The sequence below is a fragment of the Mus pahari genome, chromosome 3 (assembly GCF_900095145.1).
Source record: "Mus pahari chromosome 3, PAHARI_EIJ_v1.1, whole genome shotgun sequence".
NCBI lineage: Eukaryota > Metazoa > Chordata > Mammalia > Rodentia > Muridae > Mus > Mus pahari.
The window spans coordinates 73,887,783-73,901,861 of record NC_034592.1 but is presented as its reverse complement, the minus strand read 5'-3'; the positions used below and the strand labels follow the sequence as shown (position 1 = coordinate 73,901,861).

General features: G+C 36.8%; 1 protein-coding gene across 1 annotated transcript; it reads right to left on the bottom strand.

Annotated features, from left to right (window-relative positions):
* Window positions 1-6,794: 6,794 nt before the first annotated feature.
* LOC110319189 (olfactory receptor 4C11-like) lies at window positions 6,795-9,082 on the bottom strand. The gene is made up of 2 exons (XM_021194648.1): window positions 8,980-9,082; window positions 6,795-7,758 (listed from the first exon to the last, which is right to left on the bottom strand). The coding sequence occupies exon 2, from the start codon at window positions 7,716-7,718 to the stop codon at window positions 6,795-6,797; it is 924 nt and encodes a 307-aa protein (XP_021050307.1). The 5' UTR covers window positions 7,719-7,758; window positions 8,980-9,082.
* Between the last annotated feature and the right edge of the window lie 4,997 nt (window positions 9,083-14,079).

The following is a 14,079-nucleotide window of genomic DNA, read 5'->3' as shown; positions in this document are numbered from 1 at the left end:
CCACAGTCATCTATAGGATAGAACACAGAGACCCCAATGGAGGAGCTAGAGAAATTACCCAAGGAACTGAAGGGGGTCTGCAACCCTATAGGTGGAACAACAATATGAACTAATCAGTACCCCCAGAGCTCGTGTCTCTAGCTGCATATGTAGCAGAAGATGGCCTAATCAGCCAGCCATCATTGGGAAGAGAGGCCCTTGGTCTTGCAAACTTTATATGCCCCAGTACAGGGGAATGCCAGGGCCAAGAAGTGGGAGTGGGTAGGCAGGGGAGCAGGGTTGGGGGAGGGTATAGGGAACATTCGGAACAGCATTTGAAATGTAAATGAAGAAAATATCTAAAAAATAAGTTAAAAAAAAAAGAAAGACAAGCACACAGGAGAAAAGCAGCATGTTCAGGAGAATGCAGTGTGCAGCCTGCAGCTTTGAGCGAGGGAGAGAGAAAGAAAGCTGCGAGTGGGAGAGAAGAGAGAGACACTTTAAGCTTGAAAAAAATACTTGTCAGTTTATACCCAAGATATTAGTCTGTATTTATTAGGCACCTTCCAGATACCCATGCTTCCAATTGAGAACTCCAATCCTGTGTGGATGGTCAACTTCCACACACTCCAGTATGTGAAAAATTCAGCAATAGAACAGGTAACCAAGTGTGGCAATAAACTGTAATGCCTGCAGTCTATGGTACCCGACTAGCTAACAATTCCAAACAATTAACTCATTCCCAATGCCAGGTTTTTATTGACCTGTTAGCAGTGTTTAATAGAGGCTTTGTTCCTAATTACAGAAGATGGTCATTTCAACTCTTTTTATGTTAGCATATACTTTAGGAAATATTTTATAAGTGCAGGATTCCACTTTTTTTTTAAATGGTGTTTACTATTAGTTATCCTATGTATGACTGTTTTTAAATTCATTATCTATAACACCTCAAACCTACATGAATACATTTGCCCTACATGTTCACCTCAGATGGACTTTTCTCTATTCTTTCTATGGTGTGCTGTTTACAGTAAGTGATAAAGGCTTTATAAAGCCTGGGGTATGTTTCTTTAAGATCCTATTCTTTTTATTTTTATATCATACATTGTACTTACAATACTTTAGGTTTCATATTTAGAAAGGGTAGTGTGCAGGGCCTGGTGTGGCCTTGGTGGAGACAAAGTGACCTGGTTCCTGCCCCAGTGTGAGCTTCCATGGTGTTGATGGCTGCTGTGGGCTTAAAGCTTGTTTGTGTAATGATGTATATATTTTCTGGAACCAGTACTAGCACTGGAAGACTCTTCCCTTTGGAGAAGTGTCCTCCCTGTTAATGCTAATGACTCCATGATAATAGAAACAGCAGGAGTCCAGGAGTAGAGGGTGTGGCTATGTCTCAGCAAAATGATTGGCATTGGGAACTTTAAATATAACACTTTACTTTATTTTTTCCGTGTTTTAAATTAAAAACTAATAATTTGAAAATTCAGCAGACTTTGTGAGTGCCCTACCAGCACTTATCACAACCCCCACAGACAGATTTCTTCAGGACAGCCTGTAAGGCTATGGGAAAGTGCTCTAAATACAGGAGTTTGCAAATATAAAATTTCTCTGCTATGCAAAAAAACCAAAGATGCAATATGAATTATATAAGGGACTTCACAAATCTAAAGGAAAAATGCAGTTGTGCTTTGAGCCAACTTGTTAGCCAATTACTAGGAAGGAGATAAGAGATTTAGGAAGAAGTGATCACAGTCTCCCGAACAGATAAGAATTTTTGTTTAGGCTTGCAAAGGCAGATAGATTCCTGAGTCCAGGATCAGCCTAGGACAGATAAAGGTTAGACTCAGGCATGGTGGAATTGGGTAATTTCAGGGCAGGGTTCCACCCAGCTAGCTTATTGCCGGTGCTTAACAGAGCCAGGCAGATCTCTGATATTTTTTACAATGTTCAAAGAAACTGTATACTTGCTGTTACCTTAGAATTAAGGGGCCATATTCATGGGATGTGGGTTCATAGGACAATCAAATGGAAACCTGAAGTAAATGACTAAATTGATATGTAAATAAAACACTTTCTCTCTGTATGGGATAAGCTAACCAAAATAGATACCAGTTGTTTAGGATTTTCTGTAGAGAATGCTGTGCTTGTATGGAGATGTCTGGAGAGGGAAAATTCTTCTCAATAATTTTTTTTTGAGCAGGATTTCTGACTCAGTTGGAAGATCCAATAACTTGTTTGTTTGTTTTTTGGTTTTTCAGACAGGGTTTCTCTGTGTAGCCCTGGCTGTCCTGGAACTCACTCTGTAGACTAGGCTGGCCTCGAACTCAGAAATCTGCCTGCCTCTGCCTCCCAATTGCTGGGATTAAAGGCGTGTGCCACCACTGCCTGGCCCAATAACTTTTTAATAGCAACTTTTATGACTTTGGTCAGAAATTGCCTGAACTATCCAAATAGCTTTTACACATTATGGTCTCAATCACAGAGAGCTTTTAGAAGAGCAAGAAACAAACTGTGGAGAGCAGAGCAGAGCATCCCAAGGGAAGCTAGGCTGACAGGTTGGACCTAAGGAGCCTTCCAGTAGTTTGCCTTCCTGCTTGCCTTCCAGGAGTTTCTTTTCACAGCTCCCAAACAACCCTTCTCTCAGGAACTCCACTCCAAGACAAAGCTGGTCCTTGGCAGGAATGGGTTTGGGTGATTAAAGGTTAAGTAACAGAACAACAGCTAACTTTTAAGTTCTTAGCGTTCCATTAAGACAACAGTCACTCATTATACTAATTATATATTTCATGAAGGCTTTAGAATTAAGGAACTATGAAGACTCTGAAATAAGGATAAGGATATAAAATTCTGCTTATTATGACTCCATCCATTGATGCTACATGGGTGTATTAAAATATCTCACTTAACTCTATGATAATACACAATTAATATTTAGCCAGTAAGAAAAAAATCAGAAAAACATTTCTTCTCATTATTTACTTAAGTAATTTGAGTTATAATTCATTAGACTGTTACAAAAGTTGTGACAGTTAGAGGTTAAATTGAGAACTGCATCAGACAGTTACATGTTTCTGAACTCTAGCAGTTCTTTATAACTGGATCTTATCAGTTGTAATTGTGTAAAAACAATGTGAGCCAGGTTTTTTTGCAGTTGTGGATGAAACTGGAGGATATCACCCTAAGTGAGGTAATAAAATCACAAAAGAACACACATGATATGCACTCACTGATAAGTGGATATTAGCCCAGAAGCTCAGAATCCTTCTTAGAATAGGGAACAAAATACCCACTGAAGAAGTTACAGCGACAAAGTTCAGAGCAGAGACTGAAGGAATGACTATCTAGAAACTGCCCCACTTGGGCATCCATCACATAAACAATCACCAAACCCAGACACTATGTCAGATTACAATAAGATCCTGCTGTCAGGAGCCTGATATAGCTGTCTCCTGAAATGTTCTGCCAGTGCCTGGCAAATACAGAAGTAGATGCTCACAGTCATCCATTGAATGGAGCACAGGGTCTCCAGTGAAGGGGCTAGAGAAAGTACCCAAGGAGCTGAAGGGTTTTGCAACCCCATAGGAGGAACATCAATATAAACTAACCAGTATGCCCAGAGCTCCTTGGGACTAAACCACCAATCAAGGAAAACACATGGTGGGACTGATGGCTCTAGCTGCATATGTAGCAGAGGATGGCCTAGTTGGTTATCAATGGGAGGAGAGGTCCTAGGTACTGTGAAGTTTCTATGCCCCAGTGTAGGGGAATGCCAGGGCCAGGAATGGGAGTGGGTGGGATGGGGAGTCAGGGGAGGAGGGAGGGAATAGGGGATTTTTGGAGGGGAAACTAGGAAAGAGAATAACATTTGAAATGTAGACAAATAAAATATCTTCTAAAATGTAATTACAAAAAGTCTCTGAAATCTAATACATATTTTATAAAAACAGGGAAATGTTAATATTTTCAGTTTAATATTCTTTCTAATTATAAATGAAATCCAGTGAGTTCCAAAAATTATCTTATCATGATATACAAACAAGAATTATTAATGAAAAATATAAAATTTATTTGTTCCTATTTTGAAAGTCCTATTTTTATGATGAAAATGTCACATATTAAGTTTCCATTTTAAAATTCTTCATTCTCTTCAATCTTCTTTAATCCTCATGACAAACCAAAAAAACAGGAAGTATTTTTATGTTTTTTTTTCACTTGTGAGAGTGAGAAACTAGGCTTAATTTTTCACATGCTCTTCTAAAACAAGAGTTAGAGTAGTTAAACTACTATTAAGATTACTAGCCAGGTGTGGTGGTGCACGCCTTTAATCCCAGCACTTGTGAGGTAGAGGCAGAGGCAGGTTAATTTCTGAGTTCGAGGCCAGCTTGGTTTATGGAGTGAGTTCCAGGACAGGCAGGGCTACACAGAGAAGTTATGAAGATTAAAACCAGCACCCCATTCATCACAGAAAAGTGTATACAGCAGACCAATAGTCTCATCCTAGCTCATATACTGAATCTATTACACATCCACGTTAAAGGTAAAATGAAAACAATTAATAGTCATTACATCAACTTTTCAAATTTCTTCCATTATAAGACACTTTAAAAAATATTTTAAAAGAAATAGCTTCTGATTTAAAAACATAAATTACTTCAGAACTTTATTCTGGGACTTTGCTGAGGGTAAATTCTTTAAAAGGCATGTCAGTGGTGCTGAATTCAGTCTCTATTTTTAGATTTTTTTCATTTGAAAAAAATTAATATAGCCAATTAACTCATTTTGAGTGAATCACAGATATTGTTTTGTATATCATTTGACATGATGGATTACAAATTCCTAAAATACAAATATAAGTACAATTCATGTATTTTTCTCTTATCATTGAAGAAGTTGCACAATCACTCCAAAATTACCATTCAGGTGGATATACTGTCAAAGAATTTTAAATATAACATCTTACTTCATTTTTTTCAGCTTTATATTAACAATGAATAATTTGGAAGTTCAGCAGACTTTCTGATTCCCTTACCCCCGCCACCACAGACAGATTCTTGTTTTATTTTCAAATACTGATTTCCCTACTGTCTTTTCTGAGTTTTCATTGTAAAGACCCCATTTTCAATTACCCTTCCTAGGACACGAGTGTGTGTTTATATGTCTGGATGTGTACAGATATTTCATAACACACTAAAAAAATGTTGCACTTATGTTTGCACTGTTTATTATTTGCTTCCATTCCCTTATGACAGGTATATCAAGTTTTCAAAACCTATTCAAACCCTGAACATTTTGGTTCTCAAGCATGAAGAAATGAATGTAAAAATATCTTACATTTATTCATTTAATTTACTCTGTCATCTTTCATAGAAGACATGTTTGGAATTAGAATCACTTTTCTATTAATTAATGAGGAGGAAGAGTCAGATAAAATAATCTGGTTCTTTTCGAATAGACATGTAATTTAATATAACACAGAATTGTTTATTAGAAGTTCATTGCTAACACAACTATGGTACAGAAAGTAATTTTTCTGTAACTTTTGGTTGTGTACATTTTATTAGCAATCCTAACCCAAATTCTTTATTGAAACAGAAGTGGGAATATAGATTACTTCTCGAGTAGTGGGCTGTCTTTACCTTTGAGGGAGAAAAGAATGGTAGTTTATAAAGCCTGTGGTGACCCCACTTCTTTTTCATGAAGTTTAGAATATCATAAGAATTCCATCTTGTTTGGAGGAATTTTTCAGGCAGGAACAAGAGAAAGAATGGAGAGTGCCCTTTTGACACCCTGGTCAGTCATTATCCCTGGTACGTGATGAAGAGAAACCTGAAGACTTCATTGCAAATGGACATTAAAGGGAAAAAAAAAAAAAGAATACCTGTTGAACAGGAATTTTACCAGTTTTGATAAATATCACTCTTTTTATTCAATATGTGTGTTTGGATATGATTGTGGTATAACTTACAGAAACCCTTGCCAAATTTATACATTAAGGGGGGAAAGGACACAGCATAAGATTTGAGAAAAATTTCCAGGATATTACCAGAAAAAAAAGTGGATAAACCAAACTAACCAACAGGAATCACAACCACAACCACCACCACCACCAGTACCGCCACCAATAAAACGGAGAAAAGTCTAATGGCTAAAATTGTGTAAAAAAGTGTGGCAATGTTTAAAATTTGGGGACTACTAGATAAGAAGCAAAATTTTAGGAGAAAGAATATTGGTGCACACATTTTATAATTAAGCTACGCTGTCGAGTGATGACACACAAATAACTATGCCTAGGAGTTTTTAGAGGCATTGATCAGGATTATTTTTATCATATAGAATTATATCTTTAATTGTATAGATATAGATAATGAGTTATATTCTGTAGAATACATTTCCTATGAATATAAATAAACCATGGATAAAAATGACAATTTGAATTTGAATACTTTCTCTCTTTTTCTAGTAACTGTTAATCAATGCCTCCAAATCCATTTGTGTGTGTGTGTGTGTGTGTGTGTGTGTGTGTGTGTTTTGGCTATCAAGAAATATTCTATGTAAATAGTTCCTGTCTTGTACAGTGATAGCAGAAGAGCATCTGTCAGATTGTATAAAATTGATTTCAAATTATTTGTTTCTTCTCTACATAATTATTTCAATCAATATTTCTTAATTTATATACAAAAGATGAAAGAGGAATATAATTTTTGTCCAATTTTTTCTTTTTCTTTAATCAATCACAAGTACTAAGAACTCAGAAACTATAAGATATAACATATATAGCCACCATATTCAGGTATGAAAATATTTGGTATCCGGACTTATTCAGTCACAATTTTAACATGCCATAATTTTTTCATGGCATTTTTAACTTCGGCATTCCTTAATGTATAGATGATTGGATTGAGAAAGGGTGATCCAATGGTAAAAAATATTGTTACCATCTTGTCCGTAGAAAAAGTAGTTGGTGGCCGTGCATATATGAATATGCAGGGTCCGAAGGATAAGACAACTACTATTATATGAGATGTGCAGGTAGAGAGTGCCTTTTTTCTCCCTTCAGCACTGTGGTTTCGCAGAGAGTATAAGATGACAAAGTATGAGATAAGCAAAATTACAAAACTGCTTGAGCAAATGGCACCACTGTTAAACACTAACAGCAGATTTATCACGTATGTATCCATGCAGGCAAGTTCCAATAAGGGCTGTAAGTCACAGCAATAATGGTCAATTAGATTGGGCCCACAGAAGGGCAGTCTCAAAGCCAAAACAATCTGAGTAGTAGAATGTATAAAAGACCCTATCCAGGCAACTATAATCAAGATGACACAGACCTGCCGGCTCATGATGACTGGGTAACGCAAGGGTTTACAGATGGCCACGTAACGGTCAATAGCCATGAAAATGAGGACAAAGACCTCCATGCAGCCAAATAAATGGAGAGCAAAGACTTGTGTCATGCATTCATTGTAGGAAATGATATTCTTTTTAGAGAGGGCATCCACGATGAGTCTTGGGGCTGTGGAAGTTGAAAAGCAGGAGTCAGCAAAGGACAAATAAAACAGGAAGAAGTACATGGGACCTCCAAGTGTCCGACTGAACTTGATTGTCACAATAATGAGTGTATTCCCCACTACAGTCCCCATATAGAAAACTAAGAAGATTATAAACACCATTTTCCGCTTCATGGGATCCTGTGTCAATCCTAGTAGTACAAATTCGGTGACAGTGCTGTTCTGCTGCATTGTGTCAGTACATAAGAGGAACTCACTTGCCAGAAAGAATCTGAAAAAGAAAAAACAAGTGTGAAATCCATGCTAAATTTGGAAGGTCGATAAGATCTTATCTTTCCAGTGAGTTATCACTTACCATTTTCTTGGCTTAATTTATTCAGAAAGTATCAGTTTAATGCTTACAGAATAGACTGCACATTCAAATAATGATTTTATGAAGTAAGTATTACTTTTAGTAATAAAATTTGAGTAGGTAACTTTCTGAACGAAATGTGCCTTGTTAGTATTATGCATGATCTATTTATGATTAATAGATTCAAAGTATTCAAAAATATTTTTTCCATGTTTACATGTGTTCATTTGATTTGTACCTCATAGCTGTACCTGAAGACACCTGCTATGGTATTTTGAACATTCATGTAATGATTTCCAAATATGTGAGACTGCCAAATGAGAAATAATGAACATAAAATTGTATCTTTGAAAAATACCCCTGTCTGCGTAATACACAATGAGAATGACAATATTATCTTCCCCCAATCTAGTCTATTCTGCTTAAATAGCACACAAAATTTATAGCTGTTAGTATTTCCAATTTTTTTAAAATCAGAAACACAAATGTGAACGTTCAGGAAGAAGAGAGAATATCTGAAATAAATCAGAACCTTACTTATTTTTCAGACCTAAAGAGATATTGGTGTTTCATTCTATTACTGAACTTTTGGAGAAATTCAAAATACTTATTTTGGAGTATTTCGTATCCTGACACACAAAGACATGCACATATATTTGTTTCTTTGGGTACAATATAATTGTTTTAATTGACTTAAATGTGTATTCTAGTGGTAGCACAGTCAAAACTAAATTTAATAAAATAGTAGATATATTTATTAAATATATAAACTTATTTCAAAAGAGATATTTTCTAATTGTGAAGACATATATGAAATATGTAATTAATTCTATTCATATGTTCTAACTCTTTCTAAGGGTGCTTAATATAACATTGGTGCCTTTTAACCACTAGTAGTTATAAATATGTGAGTATGTCAAGGTCACATTTGTTTGTGATGTGAGAACAAATGTCATTCTGTGATGTGTAAACCCAGTTACAATATCTGTACTGTGTCACAGAGAGCAAGGATTCCCTTACCCTATGCATAGCAACTTACAGGAACAGACAATCTGTGCAACCTTTAACAACAACAAAGGTCAGAAAGAACTTGAAAGTCAAAAAGTAGTATTGCACTGAAATAAACTTATGAAGACTTACCTTAGGAGATTATTGGTCACATTGCCATGTCACTGGGGCATCACAGATCTTCACTTGTATATTGGAAGTAATGTGGCAGTTTGAAGTTGAAATGAGTTTCTGGAAAGATGATTAAATGGTCCAGCTATGAAGATAGTTCTGAAACTGAGTATGCTTTAAATACTTGTACAGTTACCACGTGGACATTAACTGAAGACTCACTTACTTTGTTGGATGTATTCCAATGGTAGTCTTTGTGAAGTCTCTTAGCAAACAAAAAAAAACACTTTGGGGTTGAATTAAGTAAAACAAATATCACTATGTATTTCCATTTCTATCATTTTGGGATGGTCTAGATGGGTAGACATATCTCCATATTTACATAATCTACATACTTATTGAAGTATTTATTCATATGAATTAAGGCATATTGATACATAAGCTAGATGAAGTGTTACCTACTTGTAATTTTAGCACTTGAAGGTATAGGAGAGAATGAAAGCTTCATGCCAGTCTTGGCTGATCATGAAACTTTTGAAAACAATAACAAGTATAAATTATAATTGATGACATGAAGAAACTTCACAGTATTAGCCAATGCTGTGCAAACACAAATTAATTGTGTATGATACTTTATACTTAGCTCCCATTGAAAAAAATGCATATTTCTATCATGCTACATTCATGTCAAAATCAGCCTTTCATAAGGAATTTTCTGGAACATCCAAAATGGATACTATTTTTAATGTCTCTAATTTTCTGATATCATCAACTTAAACTTACATAATAGTGCCAATTTCCAATGGTTCCTGTTAACCATATGTTTGATTTTTATTTCATCACTTTAGATTGTAAAGTAATCCTTCAATAATGTATGTAAATGTCTTGTTCTTCAAAGTATGTATTTTACAGCAGACATGACATTAGTATGACTAATAAGCTTTTGGTATAAAATATGATTATTTTTCTACAAACATTATTGGTTTGGTAATAGTTTATGTAAGATTAAAGATAATGAGAAAAATACTACAACATTGGGATATAATCTAAATGTATATCATATTTATCAGATTCCTCATAGTCACAGATAATTAAATTAATAACTGAACAAAATGAGGTGTAATAGAGAAAGCTCCACAGAACATGATTTTAGAAGAAATTATGAATGTACTCCCCAAGAATTATAGCATAATTATCTACCTTATCTCATGTAACCTACCAAAGATAGTTCCCTTTAAAGTTATAGAGGGAAAAAGTCAACAGAGTCATTACGCAGGGGGAATAGGGTAAATATTAAATTTCTCACATAATAAGTGTTAACAAGATTCACGTTAAAAATGTGTTAGGGGCCTAGGTCCAACGCCTAGACACTTTTTTGTTGGTGGTTCAGTTTCTGTGAGCCCCCACAGATCCAGGTCACTTGACCCTGTAAAACTTTCTGTGATGTACTTGACCCTTCCAACTGATCAATTGTACTGCCCACCCTTCCACAGGATTCTTGAGCTCTGCCTGATGTTTCGCTGTGGGTCTTGGCCTGCCTCTGTTTCCCTCCAGTGCTAAATGAAACCACATGGGAGACAGTTATGCTAGGTTCCTATCTGCAGGCATAGCAGAGTATCATTAATGTGTCAGATGTGAAGCTTGGTCTTCGTTGGAGCAGAGGCTGTCTCTGATTCTGTCTCCTGACATTAGACCTCTTTCCCTAGCTGGGCTGACTGCACTGGCCTCAGTAGGAGAGGATGCACTTACTCCTGCTGTGACTTGACAGCCCAGGGACTGGCAAGTACAGGAGTGGAGCCTCCAGTTCTCCTCAGAGAGTAGGAGAGGGAAGTAGGAAGATGGATTAGTGAGAGGAAAGGAAGGAGTGGGGACTGCTACTGGGATGTAAATTTAGTAAATAAATCAATAGTGAAAGAACTAAATTTCCTCCTTTGTGGAATTTTTTTTTTGAAAAGCTTAATAAAAAAATATAAGGGCCAAGTATGCATTGATCACACATGATGAAAGCAGTACTGTGATTCTTTGCTATTTCAAGCCAAACTGATAATTCTAAGTTGATATTGAGAAAACTATCTAATAAGATCACTTGAAGATATTAGACTTGAATTCTTGAAAATACAACCCTGTACATCACAGGAAGATTTACAGGGTCAAGTGACCTGGATCCGTGGGGGCTCACAGAAACTGAACCACCAACTAAAATGTTTCTGGGCGTTGGACCTAGGCCCCTAACACATTTGTAACGTGAATCTTGTTAACACTTATTATGTGAGAATTGATATGCCAGGGTGGGGAGATAACTAGGGTAGGGTAGGCACCCTCTCAGAGGAGAAGGGGACAAGTGGCTGCGGGGGGGGGGGGTTACGGGGGGGGGACAGNGACCAGGATGNAAAATTAAAAAAAAAAAAAAAAGAATGCAACTGGGTATTATAAGGAAAAGAAAAACAAGGAAAATAGGTCACTGTTAAGACATGATGAAGAAAACGTGATGACTAAGTCTATGGTTATATAGAATCAGAACATCACATCAGTGGGGAATCAGAACTCTAGTTAAAACTTAAGAAATTTGAACATAGTAGTGTTTAGAAGCCACATAAACGTAGAGGAAAATACTTCCTGTTAGTTTTACATCTGTACTATAAGGCAGGTGAGACAGAAAGCAGAGTTGCAAGGAGTCTTCCACACACTGAAACTTCAAGGACAGGATGTACCCTGTTTGCTCTCTGTAAGAAGGTGGAGCCAAGGTAAGTAGGAATCTAATTAATTTAATTCTTCACAGAAGTCCGGAGAAACATTCATCTGCAGAGTATACAAGACCCAGGGAACAAAATAAACAAATAATTTAATAAGAAAAGCATAACATAAAAGACATACTTATTTCCATTTATCAAATGAGTTCTTAGGAAAATGAAAGTAATACAAATCTCAAATAGGAACATTAAAAATTCTCAATATCACCCATCATAAGAAGAATGAAAATTAAAAGTCATAAGGACTCTTTTTGGTTGGGAATTAAAAAAAAAACATTTGATGGATATTTTCTTTATTTACATTTCAAATGTTAGCCATTTTACAGGTCCACCCCCCCCCCTGCAACTCTCCATCCCATCCACCCTCCTGGGCTCCTATGAGGGTGTTCCCCCACCCACCAACCCACTCCTGCCTCCTGGCCCTCAAATTCCCTTATAGTGGGGCATCAAGCTTTCACTGGATCAAGGGCCTTGTTTGGGAGATTTTTAATGACCCCATTGGTTAGTAGGATTACAAGCTGGTACAACCACTCTGGACATCAGTCAGGCAGCTCCTTGCAAAATTGGACATAATATTGCCTGAGGACCCAGCCATGCCACTCTTGGGCATATACCCAGAAGATGCTCCAACATGTTATAAGGAAATATGCTACACTATGTTCATAGCAGCATCATTTATAACAGCCAGAAGCTGGAAATAATCCAGATGTCCCTCAACAAATTAATGGATACAGAAAATGTGATACATATATACAATGGAATACTACACAGCAATTAAAAACAGTGAATTCATGAAATTCTTTGGCAAATGGATGGAACTAAAAAATATCATACTGAGTGAGGTAACTCCATCACAAAATAGCATACATGGTATACATTCATAACAAAGAAGCTCGGAATACCCAAGATACAATTCACAGACCACATGAAGCTCAAGAAGAAGGAAGACCAAAGTGTAGAAAGTTCTGCCCTTAGAAGGGGGAAGAAAATACCCATGGAAGGAGTTACTGAGACAAAGTGTGGAATGGAAAGTAAAGGAAAGGCAATCTAGATACTGCCCCACCTGGAGATCCATCCCATTTATAGTCACCAAGCCTAGACACTATTGTGCATGCCAACAAGTGCTTGCTGACAGAAGTCTCACATAGCCTGAGAGGATCTACCAATGCCTGACAAATACAAAGGTGGATGCTCTCAGCCAACCTTTAGACTGAGCACAGGGTCCCCAATGGAGGAACTAGAGAAAGGAACCAAGGAGATGGAGGGGTTTGTAGCCCCATAGGAGGAAAAATAAAATGAAATAACCAGTACCTCCAGAGATTCCAGGGACTCAACCACTAACCAAAGAGTACACATGGAGGGACTCAAGACTGCAGATGCATATGTCACAGAGGATGCCTTTGTCAGTCATCAGTGGGAGGAAAGGCTCTTGGTCTTTTGAAGACCCTATGCCCCAGTGTAAGGAAATGCAGGAGCCAGGAAGGAGGAGTGAGTGGATTGGTGACCAAGGAAAGGTGGGGAGGAATAGGGGATTTTAGGAGGGGAAAACAGGAAAGGGGATAACATTTGAAATATAAACAAAAACATTATCAAATAAAAAATAAATTGAAAAAAAACAATTACTTCAAGAAGTTCGTAAGCAAATGAATGGACCTAGAAAAATATCACTCTGAGTGAGGTAAGCCAGACACAAAAAAACACACATAGTATGTACTCACTAATGAGGGGATACTATCCCAAAAGTATACAAACAAAACAACCATCAAAGAACAAACAAAAAGTAAACATAGAAATGCCCATGATCTTGCTGGAAACATAGGCATAAGAACATACATCAGGAGCCAGGCGTGGTGGCACACGACTTTAATCCCAGCACTCGGGATGCAGAGGCAGGCAGATTTCTGAGTTCGAGGCCAGCCTGGTCTACAAAGTGAGTTCCAGGACAGCCAGGGCTATAGAAAGAAACCCTGTCTCAAAGAAAAAAAAAATCTAAGGTAACTATATTGATTTTTTTCTTTAATTTATCTTCTTATATTACGGTAAAGGTGATGCTATATACTTATAATTAAAGATACTAATTGAGGAAATACACTTACATAAGACCTGAAAGACACCTAGTATCCATATTTATTATTCTGTCATTCTCAGTAAAGTGATGGAGGATGTGTTATAAAAACGATTAAACATGAAAATATCTCCACTCATGAATACGTCAACATGTTTTCAACATAATTATTCTTTTTTATTGGATATTTTCTTTATTTATATTTCAAATATTATCTACTTTTCTAGTTTCCCTCAGAAAATCCTCTATCCCTTCCCCCTGCTCCCCAACCCACCCACTCCTATTCCTGGCCCTGTTATTCCCTAC

What these genes read in the sequence shown, in the direction of transcription:
- LOC110319189 (XM_021194648.1), bottom strand. Translation starts at nt 7,718, where the DNA reads ATGCAGCAGAACAGCACTGTCACCGAATTTGTACTACTAGGATTGACA.